The 23,482-nt window shown below is 39.0% G+C and overlaps 1 protein-coding gene across 11 annotated transcripts in view; it reads left to right on the top strand.

The window, feature by feature from the left end:
* The window catches only part of UHRF2 (ubiquitin like with PHD and ring finger domains 2), a 110,876-nt gene that overhangs the window by 68,807 nt on the left and 18,587 nt on the right, over window positions 1–23,482 (top strand). For all 11 annotated transcript variants that reach the window (XR_001107323.2, XR_010344368.1, XR_001107324.2 and 8 more), the window contains 5 exons: window positions 2,940–3,049; window positions 7,511–7,697; window positions 12,146–12,269; window positions 12,496–12,603; window positions 16,130–16,234. Coding sequence is in view for 7 of the 11 variants with exons in the window: in XM_012451378.2 (XP_012306801.2) it covers window positions 2,940–3,049; window positions 7,511–7,697; window positions 12,146–12,269; window positions 12,496–12,603; window positions 16,130–16,234 (634 nt within the window). In the remaining 4 variants the exon portion in view is untranslated. The remainder of the gene's footprint in view (window positions 1–2,939; window positions 3,050–7,510; window positions 7,698–12,145; window positions 12,270–12,495; window positions 12,604–16,129; window positions 16,235–23,482) is intronic.

Genomic DNA, 23,482 nt, shown 5'->3' with positions numbered 1-23,482 from the left:
GGACAACTGGCAACAATGTCTTGCATGTAATGTGAGATAAAGCAAAGGAATATTTGTAATATTCTAATTTTGGTATCCTTGAGAATCAGGATTTTCTGGTTGGGGGAAAAAGGAAAAAAAATACATAATTATTTTAAAAGTAGATATCCTTTATCCCTGAATTTGAATACAAAGCATTAGTTTGAACTTATGAGATGTTTTGTGTTTGAGTGTGTATATTAATGTGTATGTTTAAAACTTATACCCTGCTAACAATTGCAGTAAGCTTTCCTAGTACCTAACTATGGTCTTGAAATACTTTCCCATTGAAAGGAACTCCTGGCTGGGGGCATAAAATGTGCTAGATAAACCTTGAATATCTTGTCATGCAAATAAGGAATGCCACGAAGTCTGCTAAGTTCTCCTCAGAAGGGTTTGAGTCAACCAGAAGTTCCTACTGGTCGAACATGAGACAATTTGAACATTGATTTAAAAAAAAAAATGGGTTGAGACATATCAAATATATTTAAATCCACGAGTCCCTGGTAACACAAAAACTTGTCACAATAGAAGTTGTTAGAGAATTATTTATTTATTTTTTGATAGGGAGTCTTGCTCTGTTCCCCGTGCTGGAGTGTAGTGTGGTGTGATCTCGGCTCACCGCAACCTCCACCTCCTGGTTGAAGCAGTTCTCCTTCCCCAGCCTCCCCAGTAGCTGGGACTGCAGGTGCCTGCCACCATACCTGGCTAATTTTTTTTTTATTTTTAGTAGAGATGGGGTTTTCACTGTGTTGGCCAGGATGGTCTCATACTGGACCTCGTGATCACCTGCCTCATCCTCCCAAAGTGCTAGGACTACACCAGCCTGGCCAACATGGTGAAACTCTGTTTCTACCGAGCCTGACCTAGAATGATTTATTTTTAAAATTGCTAAATAAGCATTTTATCTGTCTTTGTTATATGAACTATACCACTGGGTCACCAACTAGTTAATGAGGTAATTTCTCTATAGAACTGTTGTGCCAAGTAAATGAGATGAGAAGGGAATGATAGAATGGGAGTATCAACACGATTTTTAATCTCCAATGAATTAATGTAGTAGCTGCCATCATGAGAGGAAAAGAGACAAATAACTAGGTGCTTCCTGATGGAAATAGACCTATGAAATTATCTTACCAAGAAAATGAACCTAAATCTGATTGAGTCTTTAGCCCAGGAGTTGGCAATATTTTTTTTCCATGAAGAGCCAAATAGTAAATAGTTTAACGTTTGGGGGCCAGATGGTCTGTCACAACTACTCAACTCTGATGATACAGCATGAAACCAGCCATAGATAATACATACATGAATTGGCATAACTAAGTTCTAATAAAACTTTAAAGTTTTTTGACTTCAGATCAACTACCAATGTACAAGAAATATGAATGACAGAAAAAACTTTAAACCATACTTTGGGAATGCAAAGATCAAAAATCAAGACTGAGAAACACTATTCAACAAATGGTTGAGATTCTTAACATATTTCAAGGAGGAATGAGATGGCATGTGAATTTATAGATTAGAGACTTCAAACATAGGCAAAACTGTGTTTTAGGGAGGTAGACAAGCGACATGAAAAAAATTAAGGTAACTGTAAATCTTGGGAGGACGTGAAGTTGTCATTGTGAGGGCCTCTATGGTAGTTGATGTTCCTCTGTCTTATTGTTGAAGGTCACAAAGGATGTGCATGTGATTATTGGTTAAGCTATCCATTTCTGCATTTATATATATTTGACATTGAAAGTATTTAAAGAAAAGGCAAAAGGATGGAAAAAGTCTTCAGGCAAGTGCTAACCAAAAGAAAGCAGACTTTTGATTGAGAATGCATTACTAAAGATAAACATTCAGTAAGATTTAGGCTTCTTAAATCTGTACTTAATAACATCAGAAATATAAAGGAGAAGCCAACAGATTAGAAGGAGGAATAGGCCAGGTGTGGTGGCTCATGCCTGTAACTGCAGCACTCTGGGAGGCCGAGGCGGGCAGATCACCTGAGGTCAGGAGTTCGAGACCAGCCTGTCCAACCTGGTGAAACTATGTCTCTAGTAAAAATTACAAAAATTAGCTGGATGCGGTGGCGAAGGTCTGTAATCCCAGCTACTTGGGAGGCTGAGGCAGGAAAATTGACTCAACATGGGAGGTAGAGACTCCTCTCATAAGACTGGGTGAACTGAAATTGCACCACTGCACTCCAGCCTGGCGACAGAGCGAGACTCTGTCTCGATAAATAATAAATAAATAAATAAAATAGAGAAATGTACAAATCCATAGCCATAGTAGGAAACTTTGAAGAAGTATATACAAACAAATATGAATTGCGTCTGACAAATATGATTTAGTATCGATACAGACTTTATGAAAAGGGCATCTTATATTTGTCCAGAAGTTTATTATATTTATCGGAAATTTGTTTTTTGTAGATTTTTAAATAAGTTCTACAGAATTATCCCATGTAATTACATTTCACAAAAGTATATGGAAATAGATTGCTTACATAAAAAAATGTTAAAATTCTACCAAAGGGCAAAACAGAAAACTTACCTTATTTCTTGATAGAAAGGTTTAATATTGCACAGATTTAATATGGCACAGGAAATATATTTAAATCTTGCATTTTAATAGACCGAGTACCATTTTATCTAGTCTTTACAAGATAGCTACTGCTTACCAGATAATCTAATGAAGTATGTATTTTTTTTGCCTCATATTACCCTAAAGTTACGCTTAACTTTGAATGTTAACTAATCACTATTGGACTTTTCCTACTATTGAAAACAATAATTCAGAATGATTGGAATAGCTCTAATCTCAATTTATAAATAGGCAGATTACAGTGAGGTTCTAAACTGACTAATTACTATTATTTGTATATAGTTTAGATTTTGCTGGCAGAAGTTAACCTTTCTTTCTTTTTTAAACAGAGGTTCTGAAGGAACATTAAATGACTGCAAGATAATATCTGTAGATGAAATCTTCAAGATTGAGAAACCTGGAGCCCATCCTCTTTCATTTGCAGATGGAAAGTTTTTAAGTATGGATTTTTGCTTTTGGGTTTAGACTACATGTGTTGTACATAATTGAACTTTATTTTTACCGGTCAGTGAATAACTTGGAAGTATAAAACTGTAGACCATACAAATTTATTTTCAAGACAGCAGTTTTGCTCTAAGATTAATTTTGTTTTAATGAATTTTTCCCAAATGGTAAAATCTTATTTTTAAAGAAATATATTATCTTGGTATTTAATTGCTATTTTTTTATTTTAAAAATATTTATGGATATGTAATAGTTGTAGATACTTATGGGGTATATGTGATGTTTTGATACAGGCATACAGTGTGTAATGATCAAATCTGGGAAATTGGGATATTCGTCACCTCAAACATTGACACTTTTTTTGTGCTTTGGGAATGTTCCAAATCTATTCTTTTAGTGATTTTGAAACATACAGTAAATGTTAACTGTAGTCCCCCTATTGTGCTTCTAAATATTAAACCTTATTCCTTCTAACTATATATTTTGCACCCTGTAGCCAACCCTTCTTTATCCCCTGCCCTACATCCCTTCCCAGCCTCTGATAACCATCATTGTATTCTCTACCTGCACGAGATCAATTTTTTTGGCTCACACATACAAGAGAGAACATGTCACATTTGTCCTTCTGTACTTGGCTTCTTTCACTTAATGTTCTCTAGTTTCATCCATGTTCTAAATGAAAGGATTCTATTTTTTATAGCAGAATAATATTTTATTGTATATGTATATACCACATTATCTTTTCTCTGTTGATGGGTTTCCTGCAGTTTCCTATGTTATAATAGATTCTGTCTATAACAGAAAAAGCCTGTTTTTGTAATTTTGTAGCCATCCAAGTTTAGTTTTTAATAATGAGATTTATTTTTACACCAGTAAAGCCTGAGAATTATAGTGCTGACTGAGCCTTGAATTTCTGGGAGGTAATAAATGACGCATATATAAACAGTAGAAGGTTAGAATACAGCTGTATCTCTCCATTTTATGATTTTTCTTGTTATCAAACAAGAAAAGGTAACAGAGATAGGATTAGATTCTTGGTCTTTTCATTCATTATGGGTTTTTTGATTTGTTTTTTGTTTTCTGTTTTGAGACAGTTTTGCTCTTGTTGCCCAGGCTAAAGTGCAGTGGCACGATCTCTGCTCACTGCAACCTCTGCCTCCCGAGTTCAAGCAATTCTCCTGCCTCAGCCTCCCGAGTAGCTGGGATTACAGGCGCATGCTGCCATGCCTGGCTAGTTTTTGTATTTTTAGTAGAGATGGGGTTTCACCATGTTGGCCATACTGATATTGAACTCTTGACCTCAGGTGATCCACCCACCTCAGTCTCCCAAAGTAGTGGGATTACAGTCATGAGCCACCGAGCCCGGCCTAGTAAGAAGAGTTAATTGCTGTATTTCGAAATAGATTATTGTGTCTCATGCTCCCTCCTAAGTTTTTTTGTGATGCATAGTTTGTTGACTTTATGCCGTTTGCCAATGTTTAATATGTTTTGGAAAAGAAGTATTTAAGGCTAAAAGGCCCTGCCCAACCTCTTTTTACCACAATTGTATAAGGTTAGAATAAGACAAGACTTGACAAATTAGTAAGTAGACTTCCAGATTACCAGACTCGGTCATTTTCATTTTTTGATGCTACAGTGCTCAATGTATCTGGATCTCAATTAAGAACCTTAAGGCATGACAAACCTACTTAATGTGACTTCATCATTTCTCAGTAAAACACAATACAAAACCAAGATGACTAGATTTTTCTGGCATCTTTCTCTACCATCTCCCACTCTCAGTGTATGTGGATATATTTGTTCTCTCTTCTGCCTAAGGCCAATCTTGATAAAGCTATCTGTTGAACTTGTATGTAAAAAAACCATTTCCGAGGCAGACTGTCACTGGTCAGATCACTCTCCAATCAAGAAGATCTAAACATGCCTTTGACATTTTGGGACTGTTCTATTTCCATTGCTTATTTGTTGTCATAGCCACCTTAGTGGAAGAGAAACAAAATTGTAATCTTTCATTAATTTGCAAGAATAAGCAGAGATCAATTAGTTAGTACCAAATCAGTAGCCTTAATGCTTCTTCCCTGTCTCACTTGTCAGATACTGTTCCCATTTTTCTTACATTGCTAGATTAGCTCTGATATGGTGAATTTTCTCACAATTATGTAAATTCAAACAGTATTGAACTCCCAGAAGGCAATCTTTTTAATAATGTATGTCATTCCAGACATCTTCCTGTGACTGTGTAATTTTTTGTGTATTTATACAATTAATATTGTTTAAAAAATAGGTTCTGTCACCTCATTTTTGAATTTAATATACATGGATATTTTACCCTTGTAAATTTACCTTTTTTTAATAAAATATAATTGTTCCCCTTTTCATTAACAAGTAAGTTAACAGTTTTATGAATATTGGTATAAGACTTTTGTATACATGAATCATACAAAACTTTTTTGTATACATAAATTAAGGGAATGCTTTGGCAAAGGGTATCTGGATTTAGAAGGAGGTTAATAAAGGGTACCTCTTGCCAGAGTTGTGAACCAGCTGACAAGACAAAAAATTAACTGAATTAGAAATGCAACCTCAATTACTGATAAAGAGTAGCTTGTAGGAGAACCACAATGGGCTTGCCAGCTAGCTTAATACAGCCACCTCAAGGAAAGGTTTGGATCTGCAGGAGAGATGGACTGATTTCATTGGTTGGGGTGGACAGGGAGAGTGAGAACAAATCCCTCATGATTATAAACTTTTGATTAGATACCTAGATATATAGCTGAAACCCACCAACTGAATAAGCCACTCTGCCTCCACAGAAGAGTAATAAGAAATGCGATAAGACTCTAACACTGAAAATCTAAGTTATGTTTTTCTGAGTATTGTAAAATGGCCTGTTAAATGTTAATCAATTTGCATTTTCACCTATTTCTCCATATCTGTATTAACACTGAACGTTTTGTTGTTCCTAGTCTTATAGTAGTTAAAGGCCCAACTATTGTATCTCTCTGAATGGAATTAAGTATCTACTTAAGGTCTTGCCCATAGTTTCTCAGACTTTCTTGGCTCTTTGAGCCATTAGTGTCTCAGTAGGTTTTTCATAGACCAAAAAAATGCCTAACAGTTCCATTTATTAAGTAGTTGGGTCCAAATAACTGTCAGACAAATCGTATTTCTGCCAGGTGCAGTGGCTCATACCTGTAATCCCAGCACTTTGAGAGCCCAAGGCAGGAGGATAGCTTGAGCCCAGGAGTTTGAGACCAGCCTGGGCAACATAGTGAGGTCCCATCTCCACAAAAAGATAAAAAAAAATGCCAGTCATGTGGTACGCACCTGTGGTCCCAGCTACTTGGGAGGCTGAGGTGGGAAGATCAAGATTGATTGAAGCTGCAGTGAGCTAAGATCATGCCACTGCACTTCAGCCTGTACAATAGAGGGAGACCCTGCCTCAAAAGAAAAGTGTATTTCCTTTGAAATTTTCAGATAATACTCTGGTGCCCCAATTACTTCACTACACTGCCCTTGGGTATATTGGTACACATTTGGGGAACTGTGGATCTGTATATGTATGTATAGAAATTTAAGGCAAAAGTATACCCTATCCTCATGTTTGCTGACCATTAAATTTTTCACTGGCATATGCCTGGGCCATATTCCTGAAAATCTGACTCAATAAGTCTAGGATAAGGCTGAGGCAATTTTTTTTTTTTTTTTTTTTTTGGAGACTGAGTCTTTTTCTGTCACCCAGGCTGGAGTGCAGTGGTACGATCTCAGCTCACTGCATCCTCCACCTCCCGGGTTCAAGTGATTCTCCTGCCTCAGCCTCCCGAGTAGCTGGGACTACAGGTGCACACCACCATGCCTGGCTAATTTTTGTATTTTTAGCAGAGGTGGGGTTTCACCATATTGGCCAGCATGGTCTTGAACTCCTGACCTCGTGATCCAGCCACCTTGGCCTTCCAAAGTGCTGGGATTACAGGTGTGAGCCACCGTGCTCAGCCTGGCATTTATTCTTAAAGCCTCGCACTTGATTATTTTTTCTGGATCCTTTCTTCTCATTGGAAAAGCTGTATGCTGGCCCGGCACGGTGGCTCATACCTGTAATCCCAGCACTTTGGGAGGCCAAGGGGGACAGATCACCTGAGGTCAGAAGTTCGAGACCAGCCTGGCCAACACGGTGAAACCCTGTCTATACTAAAAATAAAAAAATTAGCTGGGTATGGTGGCAGTCATCTATAATTCCAGCTACTCAAGAGGCTGAGGCAGGAGAATCACTTGAAACTAGGAGGCAGAGGTTGCAGTGAGCCGAGATCTCACCATTGCACTCCAGCCTGGGTGACAGAGTGAGACTCCATCTCAAAAAACAAACAGACAAACAAATAAAATAAACCAGCTGTTTATGAGGTTCATAGATATAAAAATTGTTTTAAGACTAGGCTTGCTATAATTTTTTTCTTAATAGGGCGAAATGACCCTGAATGTGACCTGTGTGGTGGAGACCCAGATAAGAAATGCCATTCTTGTTCCTGTCGTGTATGTGGTGGGAAACATGAACCCAACATGCAGCTTCTATGTGATGAATGTAATGTGGCTTATCATATTTACTGCCTGAATCCACCTTTGGATAAAGTCCCAGAAGAGGAATACTGGTATGATTATCAGGTTTTTATTGTTGTTGTTCTTGTTATGTAAATAACCAAACATGAAATATGTATTTGAACCACCTAAAGTAGATTTTTAAAGGTACATAATATAAAAGTGCTTAAAATGTTGTGACCAGTGGTTACTTAGCATTTATATCTCTGTTCAATTACAAATATCTTGTAACAATCTCTGAACCATCTCTAGCTCCATTTTTTAATCCCTTCAGTTCCTTCTCTGATATAAGAATCTGTGTTCATTCAAAAATGCAAATCTGATTGTGTTACTTTGTTGCTTCAGAAGGTTTATGTTGCCTTACAGGAGGACTCTGTGTAATATTTAGTTTCTTCTTCAGCTGTATCTCTTACCATTTTCCTCTTTCATTTCTCCAAATACTCTACACTCTAGCCAGATTCAATATCTTTCAACTCCTTAAGTAAGCGATGTTCTTTTTCAGGTTGTCACACTTGACACATTTTCATCTTGGAAGCATTATCCTCTTTGCTTAACTTGAAGATGATATTAATCCTTTAGCTTTTCAGTTAAACGTGACTTCCTCTGGTAATCCTTTATGGATGGTCCTCTACCCCCAACTATGTTAGATACTCTTGTTATGTTCTATAATAGTACTTAATATTTACTAAACACTAACAAAGTGGTTTATATGGATCACTGTGTTTAATCCTATGACATTGATACATAGAACAAGGCAGCAATTATACTTGCCAAAATCTGTTACTCTCCTATGGAGTAGCGATAACTACAAAGAGAAATGATTAGAAAAGAGACTGGGGAAAATGTGCCCAAAGTTGAACCTTTTAATACCATGTTAAGGAGGTTTTTTCTTTTTAAACTATGGGTCATATTGCTATTGTGTTTTTTTTTGTTTTGTTTTTTTTGTTTGTTTTGTTTTGGTTTGGTTTTTTTTTTGAGACGGAGTTTCGCTCTTGTTACCCAAGCTGGAGTGCAATGGTGCTATCTCGGCTCACCGCAACCTCCGCCTCCTGGGTTCAAGCAATTCTCCTGCCTCAGCCTCCTGAGTAGCTGGGATTACAGGCATGCGCCACCATGCCCAGCTAATTTTTTGTATTTTTAGTAGAGACGGGGTTTCACCGTGTTGATCGGTATGGTCTCGATCTCTTGACCTCGTGATCCACCCGCCTCGGCCTCCCAAAATGCTGGGATTACAGGCGTGAGCCACCGCGCCCAGCCTATTGTGTGTTTTTAAGTAAGATGGATAACAGTCAGAAATAATTGATGTCACAAGTGGGTAATTGGTATCGGTATGAAAAAATAGATTGTTGCTTTGATCTCTCCCCAACCTGTTGGGAAGGTGGTTGCTGTATTATGACAGAGGCTGTGGAGGTGAGAGAAAGGAGGAAAGAATATATCTTCTTTTACCCCTTACTACTACCTCACATGATCACTCTGAATCTTATCGTCAGTAATAACTATTTCCTCTCAAGTCTCGTATTTTCCCTTTCTTGTTCGATGGATGACATATTTCTGCTTCTCTAAAATACAAACTCTTTCACCTGCTCTCACAGTTCCGTAGTCTTTCCAGAAACTTCACCTCTTCAGTTAATTCCTCTCCCACGTTGCCATTACTAAATTATTCTCATTAGCCTTCTAGAATCTCTTTAATTTTCAAAACACACACTAACCTTCCTTGAACCCATTTCTCTCACCAGCTGCCTACCCCGTCCTCTGCTTCGTTTGTGGCAAAGATTGTCAAGTGCTATCTCTACTAATTGTTTCCGTTTCCTCTCCTATTCATACTTCAGCACTCCAGTCTGGCTTTCCTTCTACTGTGTCTGCTTATGTCAGGTTCACAGACACATTTTATGTATAAAACTAAGGGTCAATTCTCATTACCCAACTGCCCAGCTGCTTACTCTGTTTTATAGATTTGAGATCTTAAGATCTTGGCTTTCTGTGGGTTTTTGTTTGTTTGTTTGTTTTGTTTTTTGAGACAGTTTCGCTCTTGTTGCCCAGGCTGGGGTGCAGTGGTGCAAACACAACCTCTGCCCCCCAGGTTCAAATGATTCTTCTGCCTCAGCCTCCCTAGTAGCTGGGATTACAGGCATGCGCCACCACGCCCAGCTAACTTTTAGTAGAGATGGAGGGTTTTCCATGTTAGTCAGGCTGGTCATGAGCTCAGGTGATCCGCCTACCTGGGCTTCCCAAAGTGCTGAAATTATAGGCATGAGCCACTGTGCCCGGCCATGATGCTGTTTTTCTACCTACTTCACCAGCCTTTTCTTCTTAGTCTCTTGTTAACATTTCCCTTCGCCTACCAGATTTCAGAGTTCCCCCACAAAGCACTGCCCACTTATTTTCTCTTTATGCTTGCACCCTAGATGATCCTGTCCAATCATGAGATGTTAAATATCAAGCTAATAGTTCTGAATTTATATCTTCATATCTAATTTCCCCTGGGTTTTATTTTATATTCCTATATGCAGTTGGTTAGCATCACAAAATTAGTCCAGATGGGGTTCTTGATTTCCACAAACTCCCTAAAATCATGCTCTTCCCCGAGTCCTCAGTAAATAGTATTAATCATTTTATCTATTTGTTCATGCCAAAAAGCCAAACCTAATCCTTGATTCTTCTTTCGTTCTTTTCGTGTAAAATCTACATCAGTAGATTTTAACAGTTCATAATATTTCTCCATTCTCACCTCCCAGCCCGAACTGCCATCTCTTCCTTGAATTTCTGTAATAGATACCTAACTAGTGTCTTTGCTTCCTTTCTTTCATTGCAGCAGAATAATCTTTAAAAGGCCTAAATTAGGTCATTCGTCTGTTTGAAACCTTCTGATGTCCTCCTATTTCACTTAGAATAAAAGTCTAAGCCCTAACCATTTATGACCTGGCCCATGTCTACTCTAACTTCCATTGCTTATCACTAGTCTATTTGCTTACTAACCTTGGTCTATACCCACCTTTATCTTCCTCAAAACATACCATTTCTTTTTATTTTTCAGGACCTTTGCACTTAACTGTTTCTTTGCCAGGAATGCTTTTCTTGGTTTATCTACTCTAAGAAGCATACTGTTTTTAGTCACTCTTACCACATAGCCCTCATCTATTTCCACTTAACACGTTCTGAAATTCTTCGCTTGTATGTACTGGTTTTTCTTAACTACTTATGTACAAACATTTTTATCACAAACATTTATCGCCAGCACCAAAATAGTGCCTTGCACATAGGAGATTCTGAACAAACCTGTTGAAAGAATGAATCAGTCCCAGAGACAACTTTAGGAAGATATAATTCAAAGACTATCTGATATTACTCTAGAGTATAGCTCTACATTCATATCAAGGTCTTTCACTTCACCTGGAACTCCTTAACCTTAAATCTTTTCTGCTTCTCCGAATCATGTTGTCTGGATATTTAATCTTTGCACTAATTTTCTCATCAAACAGATAATACTTGCTTTAAATCACAGAATCTTTAATAAAACTAGTTATAAAGATGAGCCCATCAGATAAAATACAGCTTTTCTCTAGGACACTTTATTTTTGGAAGCCTTCCTGATTTCCCAACTAGAAAGGACTTAATTCATAGTATTTAGTGCCTTCTCAAACATAATTTGCTCAAGATCAGGGACTGAATTATTTAAATTTTTCTCTCCTATAGTGCTCAACAAAATATCTCATAATTGGATTGACTTGTGGGCATACTCTTCTTTGCTCTAAAAGCTACATGGAATAGGTAATTGTGAAATAGAAAGTATGGGCAAAGAAATTTAAGATTAATTGGGCAGTGGTCATTAGATCTTTGTTAGGGTATTCCCAAAGCTTCCATTCCTTGGTGACATAAGAATAGCCTCATCTCATTTTGTAGACATATGCCTTCTTTTTAGAAAAGATTCCAGGCAGTTTATGAAATACAGGTTACAGTAGGCTAATCAATTACAAATAAGCTAAAGGACAAGTAAGCATAGGGAATTAAAATTGAGCTATCGATAAGGTTAATATAAACAAACATCCTTGAAGTCCTGCATACTGGTTATATAAACTACCATTTTTCTCTGGGAATTCTAATAATCAATTTAGATGGGGAGACGTGTCTGTTACACAGTTGAATGTTCTAGGAAGATCTAGCTACTTTTGTTTTAATGACAGGAACTTCAAGTTTCCGTTCTCAGAGTTAGTGATTAGAGTTCATGGCATCATTTTGAATCTCATAGCTTTGTCTGAATTTGGAACTGAATTTGAGGATTTATAATAAAATAAGTTCTCTAAAGGAATGACAAGAATATTTTTATAGCCAGCCTAACCATGTAAATATTTTGAAAAGTTTACTATTTTAATGCCAGCTAAAGCTCTGTAACATATACCAAATAATACATCCTAAAACTTGTTCTAATGTAGGAAAGCTAATATTCTGTTACTAACCTAAATACGGTATTGAGAAAATTTCTTTGTTCTTTTTTCTTTTAAAGGTATTGTCCTTCCTGTAAAACTGATTCCAGTGAAGTTGTAAAGGCTGGTGAAAGACTCAAGATGAGTAAAAAGAAAGCAAAGATGCCATCAGCTAGTACTGAAAGCCGGAGAGACTGGGGCAGGGTAAAGAAGAAATTCCCCTTTTCTTCCTAGTAACAAGTTATAATATATAATGTTTTAATATCAATACTAGTAATGGTATAAAAAATTAAACAATATCATTATTTGTTAGTATCAGTGGTATTTAAATTACATAAACAATTGGGTTTCTATTCACATCTCATGAGAATTAGGGGTTTTCATTAAAATTTAATGTAACTGATTTCTCAGTTTGTTTTATGACTTTTAGGGAATGGCTTGTGTTGGTCGTACAAGAGAATGTACTATTGTCCCTTCTAATCATTATGGACCTATTCCTGGTATTCCTGTTGGATCAACTTGGAGATTTAGAGTTCAGGTATGTTTTAACATTGGCTTAGTTGAAAGGGGAAAATTGGCTATCAAATTATAGCAATGTTAATGTCTGTTGATTGTAAGTGAACCTAACACATGACATTCATTTGTTAAAATGAAAGATTTTCTTTAGGATGGGTATATTCTTTCTGAGGGTTAACAAAGGAACATACCTCACAGAAATGGGTGTTAGCTATGCATTTTCATTATCTGTTGTTATTGTTTTGTTATAGTTAATGGTATTAGTAACCATTATTGTTAAGCTTTCTAAACAACTTTTTTTGCCAAAAATTTCACTTTTGAAATATTAAACTTGAAATCATGTGGCAAATTCTCATTGAGTGTGGCTGAACTCTAAGCTTATTTCAGGTGTTTTATTTGGAATTTATCATCCTGAATGAATGATAAGACATTGGGCAGAGGAAGTGCCAGCTAATCCAAGAATGAAATTATTTCCTGTTTCTAATTAGAGACACCCAGGATTCTGAACATTAAGAGCAGCTTTAGTTTTTATCTTGAATGGCCCTGGTGCTCAGACCTTTAATACAATTATAAAAATAAGGTAATGTACACTTGTCCCTTGGTATCTGTGGGGCATTGGTTCCAAGATCTCTCACAGACACCGAGTCTCTGGATGCTCAAATTCTTTATACAGGCTTGTGTGGTGGCGCACATCTGTAATCCCAGAACTTTGGGAGGCCACAGCAGGCGGATCACTTGAGGCCAGGAGTTTGAAACCAGTCTGGCCAACATGGTAAGACCTGTCTCTACTAAAAATACAAAAATCAGCCAGGCGTGGTAGCAAGCACTTAAAATCCCAGCTACTCAGGTGGCAGAGGCAGGAGAATTGCTTGAACCCAGAAGTGGAGGCTACAGTGAACCAAGATTATGCCACTGCACTCCAGCCTGGGAGACAGCCTCTGTCTCAAAAAAATCCTTTATACAGTGATGCAGTATTTGCATATAACCTACGTGCATCCTCTTGTAGACTTTAAGTCATGCCTAGATTACTTATAATACCTAATACAGTGTAAATGCTGTGTAAATAGTTGTTACACTATGTTGTTTGGGGAATCATGACAAGAAAAAGTCTGGACATACTCAGTACAGACACACGGTCTACTTTTTTTCCCCAAATATTTTCTACTCTCTTGAATTGGCAAGACCTGTGGATCAATTGTATTACATATCCATGGCTTAAAAAGCTATGTATGTATTAAATATGAGTAAATAATTTATATTTGAAAAACCCACCCTAGTTTTCATCCACATTTTCTGTTTTTCAGAGGCAGCCACTTTAAAATTTTAGTTGTTTCCTATGGATTTACCGTCTTACTACCCTTTTTTTTTTTTTTCTTTTTTTTAAGAGACAGGGTCTTGCTCTATCACCCAGGCTGGAGTGCAGTAGCAATTACAGCTCACTGTAACTTCAGACTTCCGGGCTCAAGTGATCATTCCACCTAGCTAGGACTAAAAATGTAAAAATGTGTACCATCATGCCTGACTGTTGGTTTGTTTGTTTGTTGCCCAGGCTAGTCTAAGACTCCTGGCCTAAAGCAGTGCTCAACCTTTGGCCTCCCAAAGCACTGGGATTATAGGTGTGAACCACTGCTCTTGGCCTACCTTCTTCTTCTGCCTTTATTTTAGACAAGGTCTTGTTCAGTTGTGTAGGCTGGGGTGCAGTGTCGTAATCACAGTCCTCCAGGGCTCAAGCCATCCTCTAGTCTCAACCACCAGAGTACCTGGAACTGCAGGCCCAGCTGCTTTTTGTGTATTCTTGTAGAGTTGGGGTTTCACAGTGTTGCTCAGGCTGGTCTTGAATCCCTAGGGTTCAAGTGATCTTTGTGCCTCAGCTTCTCAAAGTGCTGGGATTATAGGTGTGAGCCACTGTGCCCAGCCCTACCTTCTTATTTCTATTAATAAATAACATGTTTATAGTACTTTATTCTTTTAGTTGCATTAACTTCTTTCTGTGGAAGATGAAATACTTAGTTTAATACTCTTGTGTTCTCTCATCTTTGCAATAGTTGTATTACAATTTTGGTTGAACCAGTATTCAAAGTTTAGGTTATTATGACTTTGGATCTATAAATACATAAAATATTGTATATAAATGGAATATAATACTATAAATATAGTAAAAATACACTGTGTATTTCTAATCACCTTACTTTTTTTTGCACCTGTGTCACATACTTATTTTCTAAACTTTAACAGCCTCCTTCTGTAGTCTAAGATGAGTATGAGATTGTTTTCCTGAGCAACTAGTAAGATGGATTTGCTATTTAGAAAGTGGAGAAGATTTAGGAGAAACAGATTATTTTTGCTATGGTTGGTGAGGTGGGGAAATCAAATAGTCCCTTCTGCTGAGGTGTTTCAGCAGCCAAAACCTTTCCAGGTTCTGTTGCTGTCAGCTTCTTGTTGGCTTCTAAAAGATTCTAAATGCCTTCTCCCTACCCCTCGCACGCCGAACTCTTATGCAAACTTGAATTTCAGCTTCCTTTACTCTGCTAAGAACAATTGTATTGGCTGGACATTGTGGCTCACAGCTATAATCCCAACTTGGAGGCTGAGGCAGGAAGATCGCTTGAGCCCAGGAGTTCTAGACCAGACTGCTGGGCAACATAATGAGACCTCTGTGTCTACCAAAAAAAAAGAACAATTCTGTAAAAAACAGATGAACTACAACACCTTTCTCAGGGATTTTGAAGTTCACAAAGACGTGACACTTGTTTCAGTGAGTCAGGAATGAAGATACAAAGGAAAAAGCAGTCAGCCATTGAAGCAGAAAAGCAGAAATGAATAAAGTAGAAATGGATAGCACATTTGGGTAACATTGAGTAGTTTTGGCTCAGGCATAAAAGTTCCTAGAAAGAGAAGCTGGAGATAAGGCTTGGAAAAATAGATAGGAGCCATATTAAGCAGTTGAAAGTCAAAGCAGAATTGTTTTTTAAGAGAATTATCCAGTTTGTGATACCTAGTATGGATTTGAAAGAGCAAAAGTAGAGGCAGTAAAACAGGATCTATTGTAAACATTCATGACTCAAACTAAGATTGAACAGTAGAAGTAAAAGAAGATGGATTTGAGAAATTTAGAAGGTAAAAGAAGCAATCCTTGTGATCAAAAGGGTTTAAGGAATAAGGGAGAAGAGTGGGGCTAAAATAACTCCTGCATTTTGGACTTCGCAAACTAGGTAGGGAGCAGGGCCACTATCCAAGACTAGAAATAAGGGAGAAATTATACATACTGCTGCTAGTTCTCTCGTAGGTGAGTTGAGCTGGAAGTTCCAGTAGATAGAATATGATTATTTACTAGTTATTGTGCAACTCAGAATTCTACCCAATCAGTTGTACAACTTTCAGAACCTAAAGGATATATTTGAGGAGATGTAAAATGAGAGAGCAAAAGATAGAACTCTGTGAGACTCACTTCTTGAGTCTTTAGGTACCAATAATATATATGAAAGCATTTTGTAAATGTATCTTAACTGTTCAGAGGTACTTTGAGACTCTCTTTACTTGTTTTATAGGTGAGCGAAGCAGGTGTTCACAGACCTCATGTTGGTGGAATTCATGGTCGAAGTAATGATGGGGCTTATTCTCTTGTCCTGGCTGGTGGATTTGCAGATGAAGTTGTAAGTCATTATATAAAGTTATTCATTAGAGCCTGCCTTGATCATTTGGTAAAATACAAGTTTTTCCTAGGATGCATCAAATACTGTTGTGTCTTTTTAGCAGTTTTTGTATTGAAGTAATCAGTTCTATACAAGTTAGGAAGTGAATCATTTGGCAGTTTATTCTTTACACGTACTATGTACTGGTTTGACTTGTATGTGTTTGGTAAGTGAGTATTACAAGAAAAACACTCACATTCTCTAGACCTTTTTTGTTTTTAAAAAAAAAAAAAAAAAGTCTCAATCTATTGCCCGGGCTGGAGTACAGCAGTGGTGCAATCTCAGCTCCCTGCAACCTCTGCCTTTGGGTTCAAGCAATTTCCCTGCCTCAGCCTTTCAAGTATGTGAGGTTTCACGTGCCCACCATCACACCTGGCTAATTTTTTTATTTTTTTGAGATGGAGTTTTGCTTTTGTCTCCCAGGCTAGAGTGCAGTGGCAGTCTTGGCTTACTGAAACCTCTGCTTCCTGGGTTTAAGCGATTCTTCTGCCTCAGCTTCCCAAGTAGCTGGGATTACAATCATGCACCACCGCACCCAGCTAATTATTGTATTTATCATAGAAACATGGTTTCATCACATTGGCCAGGCCGATCTCAACTCCTGACCTCATGTGATCAACCTGCCTTATCTTCCCAAACTGTTAGGATTACAGGCGTGAGCCACGGCACCCAGCCTCTATGGAGCTTTTTTTCCTCCTCCTTCTTTAAGTTTTCTCTTTAAAAAAAATAAAAACTTTGGTTCCAGTGTTAAAGATCTATAGAGCTTTTTTTTTTAATTAAACTTACTATTTTGAGGTAGTTGTAGATTCACATGTAGCATTAGAAATAATACAGAGGGCCGAGTGCAGTGGCTCACGCCTGTAATCCCAGCACTTTGAGAGGCTGAAGTAGGTGGATCTCTTGAGCTCAAGAGTTCAAGACCAGCCTGGGCAACATGGCAAAGCCCTGTCTCTACCAAAAAATAAAGAAATTAGCTGGGTGTGGCTGGGCATGGTGGCTCATGCTTGTAATCCCAGCATTTGGGAGGCCACGGTGGGCAGATCACGTGAGGTCGGGAGTTCAAGACTAGCATGACCAACATGGAGAAACCCTGTTACTACTAAAAATACAAAAATTAACCGGGCATCGTGGCTCATGCCTGTGATCCCAGCTACTCAGGAGGCTGAGGCAGGAGAGTTGCTTGAACCTGGGAGGCAGAGGTTGCAGTGAGCTGAGATCATGGCATTGTACTCCAGCCTTGGCAACAATAGCAAAACTTCTTCTGGGAAAAAAAAAAAAAAAAAAAAGAATTAACTGGGTGCGGTGGCACATGCCTGTAGTCTCAGCTACTTTGAAGACTGAAACAGGAGGATTGCTTGAGCCCAAGAGATCAAGGCTGTAGTGAGCCATGATCGTGCCAGTGCACTCCAGCCTGGGCTACAGAGAGCAAGACCCTGTCTTTTAAAAAAGAAAAAAAGAAAGGGAGGAAGGAAGGAATACAGAGATTCTGTGCCCTCTCTCCCAGTGCTGACTATCTTGCAAAACTATATAGTATAATATCAGAACCAGGATGTTCACACTGTACAGTCAGGGGCTGAACATTTATATTACCACAATTTCCATTATTGTGTTGTGTTGCCCTTTTATAGCTACACCTATCATACGTAGCCCCTAACTGCTTCTTAACCTCTGACAACCACTAATCTTTCCTCCTCTTTTTATTTTAATTTTTATTTTTTTTGAGATGGAGTCTTGCTCTCGTTGCCCAGCCTGGAGTGCAGTGGTGCGATCTCAGCTCACTGCAACCAGCCTCATGAATAGCTGGGATTACAGGTACCCACCACCATGCCTGGCTAGCTAAATTTTGTATTTTTAGTAGAGACAGGGTTTCACCATGTTGGCCAGGCTGGTCTCAAACTCCTGTCTTCAGGTGATCTGCCTATTTTGACTTCCCAAAGTGCTGGGATTACAGGCATGAGCCACCACACCCAGCCTTTTTTTTTGGAGGGGGGACAGAGTCTCTGTCACATAGACTGGAATGCAGTGGCATGATCGGCTCACTGCAACCTCTGCCTCCCAGGTTCAAATGATTCTCCTGGCTCAGTTTCCTGAGTAGCTGGGACTACAGGCACGTACCACCATGTCTGACTAATTTTTGTATTTTTAGTGGAAACAGGGTTTCATCATCTTGGCCAGGCTGATCTCAAACTCCTGACCTCAAGTGATCCGTCCGCCACTGCATCCAGCCTCTTTTCTTTGTTTTTGTAATTTTGTCACTTCGAGAATTTTTATAAATGGAATTATGTAGTACATAACCCTTAGGATTGGCTTTTTCCACTCAGTGTAATTCTCAGGAGATTGTGATATGTATCAGTAGTTCATTCCTTTTTATTGTCGAATACTAGTTCATGTTATGGATATACCACAGTTTGTTTAATCATTTACTTGTTGAATAACAGCTGGGTTCTTTTGAGTTTTTAGCTATTACAGATAAAGCTACAGCAAATATTTGTGAGCAGGTTTTTGTAAACATAAGTTTTTATTTCTCTGGGAATCCCCCAAAGTGCAATTCCTAGGCCACATGTGGCAGTTGCATGTTTAGTTATTTGAAGAAACTGTCAAGCTATTTTCCACAGTGACTGTACCGTTTTATATTCTTGTCGGCAAAATATGAGTGATCCAGTTTCTCTGCATCTCACCAGTATATGCTGTTGTTGCTGTTTTTTGTTTTAGCCGTTCTGATAGATGTGTAGTGATACCTCATTGTTGGACATCATTTGCTTATTCGCCATCTTTGTAGCCTCTAGTAGTAGAGCTTTTCAGGTTTTTTGGCCATTTTCTAATTGGGTTGTTTGTTTTTTTACTGTTCATCAGATCTATGGTTTTCAGGCATTTACTTGATTTCATGGATTGTTATAAAGATGAATTAATTCGCGTAGTTACGTAGAGCACAAAATACAGTATGTTTTCAGACAGAAATAGAAAAGCTTTCCATCTTTCTGAAAGGCACATTTGGCAGTGCATTTACATTAACATGGCAAAGTAAATGAAAGTGGAAATATTTAGGTTCATCCTTTGCACTTCTTTAGCATGCATGTTTTGAACCTCTATGTTTATGTATTTGTCAGAAATATAAAGGATGTTACATAGTTTATTACAGTCAGGTCTTGGAATTTTTTAAAGGCTCTATAATAAACCAACTAGAAATGTAGTCTCTTTAACATTTGTTTTTAGCGTCTGGGCAATTGTATTTGATCTGGTCTCTGATATTTGTTGTATGTGAGACTTGGGCCAAATTATTTAACTCTATAAACCTCAGTTTCCTCATCTGTAAAAAGAAGAAATAGTATTTTATGTCAGGAAGATGGTTACATTAAATGAGATAATTTATGTAGTCCTATGCACATAACACGGACTCAAATGTTATATTCTGTGTAGCAGAATATTATCTTAAATAGGGCCAGGCACAGTGGCAGGTGCCTGTAATCCCAGCACTTTGGGAGGCCAAGATGGGCTGATCACTTTTGAGATCAGGACTTCAAAACCGGCCTAGCCAACATGATGAAACCCAGTCTCTACTAAGCATACTAAAATTAGGCAGGCGTGGTGGTGCATGCCTGTAATCCCAGCTGCTTGGGAGACTGAAGCAGGAGAATCTCTTAAACCTAGGAAGCAGAGTTTGCAATGAGCCAAAATCACATCGCTGTACTCCAGCCTGGATGACAAAGTGAGACTCTGTCTTAAAAAAAAAGAAAAGAAAAGAGGCCCCGTGACCGTGCCTTCTCGGATGCTGCCTCAAGGTTGCTGAGCTGTGTATGAACTATTTCTCCATCCGTATCATCTCCCAGGGGAACCATCACCCCCGGCATTTAACTCAGCTGCTTTCCATGGACACGATAGGTTCACAGGAAAAGTCCTGTTATTGACTAAATGAAAGATAAACCATTAAGTAGACACATTCATATACAGCTTGTAAATAAATCTACCAAACTTTGTTCCCTACTCTTAGAAGAGATAAACAAGTGGAACCTGGAAAGAAGATGGCCAAATAGGAACAGCTCTGGATTACAATTACCAGCAAGAGCTACGCAGAGGGGGAGTGATCTCTGCATTTTCTAATGAGGTACCAAGTACATCTCAAAGAGACTGGTTGCACTGTGGATGTAGCCCAAGAAGGTCAAGCCAAGGCGCTGCCTCACCCGGGAAGTGCAGTCCCCACAGGACACCCCCTCCCTACCCAACGGAGGCCATCTGAGGCTTTTCCAGCCACTCCAGCACTCCAGTTCAGATACTGCACTTCTCCCGCAGTTTTTACTGCCCACAGACCAGGAGATTCCCAGGCCAAAAAGCCACGAGTTTACAGCATGGCAGTCAGCACCGCGGGTTTCGGCACAGAAACTCACACAAAGCTGGGTGGCTTTTTCAACTGGCACCTGGAACGCCTGGGAGACAGAGCTGCCCATTCAGCTGAAAAAGAGGGGGCTGAAAGCAGGGAGCAGGTGGTCTGGCTCTGTGAGTCCCACCCCCACAAAGACCAGCAACCTGAAACACTCTAGCTTGAGAGTTTGCCATCAAGCACAGCAATTGGAGCTTGACCCCAGATGTTCGAGTTCTGTTAGGGGAAGGACATCCAACATTACCGAGGCAGTCCATCACTACTGAGGCAATCCACCATTACGGAGGCACTATGCCATTACCGAGGCAGTCCTAACTGTACCTCTGTAAACAAAACCTCAAGGAAGTTTACATAGCAGCAGGGCAGAGCCCTCAGCAGCTCAGCAACGCCTCTGCTGGCACATTGTGACCAGACTCCCTCCTTGCTGGGCAGGGCATCTCTGAAAACAGGCAGCAGCACATCAGGGATTTATAAATAAAGCCCCACCTTCCCAGGACAGAGCACCTGGGAAAAGAGGCGGTTATGAGTTCCGCTGCAGCAGACTTAAACATACCTGCCCAGCAGATCTGATCAGAACAACATACCTCCCAACACAGCACATGAGCTCTGATAAGGGACAGACTGTCTGATCAAACAGCTCCCCGACCCCCGTATATCCAAAAGAGGCACCTCATAAAGGAGAGCTCTGGCTGACATCTGGCGGGTACCCTTCTGGGACAAAGATACCAGAAGAAAAACAGGCAGCAACCCTTACCGTTCTGCAGCCCACGCAGGTGATTCCCAGGCAAGCAGAGCCTGGAGTGGACCTCCAGCAGTCCTGCAGCAAAGGGACCTGACTGTTAGAAGGAAGACTAAAAAACAGAAACAGCTTCAACATTATCAAAAAGGATGTCCACTCAGAGACCGCATCCGAAAGTCACCAACTTCAAAGGTCCACAAAGATGGGAAGAAAGCAGTGCAAAAAGGATGAAAACACCAAAAACAAGAATGCCTCTCCTCCTTCAAGGGATCAAAACTCCTCACCAGCAAGGGAACAAAACTGGATGGAGAATGAGTCTGATGAATTGACAGAATCAGGCTTCAGAAGGTAGGTAATAACAAACTTCTCTAAGCTAAAAGAACATGTACTAACCCAATGCAAAGAAACTAAGAACCTTGAAAAAAGGTTAGATAAAATGCTAACGAGAATAAACAACTTAGAGAAGAGTATAAATGACTTGATGGAGCTGAAAAACACAGCACAAGAACTTCATGAAGCATACACAAGTTTCAATAGCTGAATCGACCAAGCAGAAGAAAGGATATCAGAGGTCAAAGATCAAGTCAATTAAATAAAACAAGAAGGCAAGATTAGAGAAAAAAGAGTGAAAAGAAATGAACAAAGCCTCCAAGAAATATGGGATTATGTGAAAAGACCTAATCTAGGTTTGCTAGGTGTACCTGAATGTGATGGGGAGAATGAATCCAAACTGGAAAACACTTCAGGATGTTATCCAGAAGAACTTCCCCAAACTAGCAAGGCAGACCAATATTCAAGTCCAGGAAATACAGGAACACCACAAATATATTCCTCAAGAAGAGCAACCCCAAAGCAAATAATCATCAGATTCACCAGGGTTGAAACGAAGGAAAAAATGCCAAGGGCAGCCAGAGAGAAAGGTTGAGTTACCCACAAAGGGAAGCCCATCAGACTCACTGCAGATCTCCTGGCATAAACCCTAAAAGCCAGAAGAGAGTGGGGGCCAGTATTCAATCTCCTTAAAGAAAACTTTGAACCTAGAATTTCATATCCAGCCAAACACAGCTTCATAAGTGAAGGAGAAATAAAACCCTTTACTGACAAGCAATTGCTGAGATATTTTATCACCACCAGGCCTGTTTTACAAGAGCTCCTGAAAGAAGCACTAAACGTAGAAAGGAACAATTAGTACCAGCCACTCCAAATGTACCAAATGGCAAAGACCATCAACACAATGAAGAAAGTGCATCAACTAACGGGCAAAACAACCAGCTAGCACCAAAATGGCAGGATCAAATTCACACATAACAATATTAACTTTAAATGTAAACAGACTGAATGCCCCAATCAAAAGACACAGATGCAAATTGGATAAAAAGTCAAGACCCATCGTTGTGCCGTATTCAGGAAACCCATCTCACATGCAAGGACAAAGATAGGCTCAAAATAAAGAGATGGAGGAAGATTTACCAAGCAAATGGAGAGCAAAAAAATGCAGGAGTTGGAATCCTAGTCTCGGATAAAAAGGACTTTAAACCAACAGATATCAAAAGAGACAAAGAAGAGCATTACATAATGGTAAAAAAAAGGATCAATGAAGCAAGAAGAGCTAACAGTCCTAAATATATACGCACCCAATACAGGAGCACCCAGATACATAAAACAAGTTATTAATGACCTACAAAGAAACTTAGACTCCCACACAATAATAATGGGAGACTTAAACACTCCACTGTCAATATTACATCAATGAGACAGAAAATTAACAAGGATATCCAGGACTTGAACTCAGATCTGGACCAAGAGGACCTAGTAGACATATACAGACTCTCCACCCTAAATCCACAGAATATACATTCTTCTCAGCAACACATTGCACCTACTCTAAAATTGACCACAAAATTGGAAGTAAATCACTCCTCAGCAAATGCAAAAGAACAAAAATTATAACAAACAGCCTCAGACCACAGTGCAATCAAATTAGAACTCAGGATTAAGAAACTAACTCAGAACCGCACAGCTTCATGGAAACTGAATAACTGTCTCCTTAATGTCGGCTGGATAAACATTGAAATGAAGGCAGAAATAAAGATGT

The sequence above is a fragment of the Aotus nancymaae genome, unplaced genomic scaffold (genome assembly GCF_030222135.1).
Source record: "Aotus nancymaae isolate 86718 unplaced genomic scaffold, 86718_ANA_hifiasm-v0.15.2.pri h1tg000003l, whole genome shotgun sequence".
Lineage (NCBI taxonomy): Eukaryota > Metazoa > Chordata > Mammalia > Primates > Aotidae > Aotus > Aotus nancymaae.
This window is presented reverse-complemented; position numbering and strand designations above follow the sequence as displayed.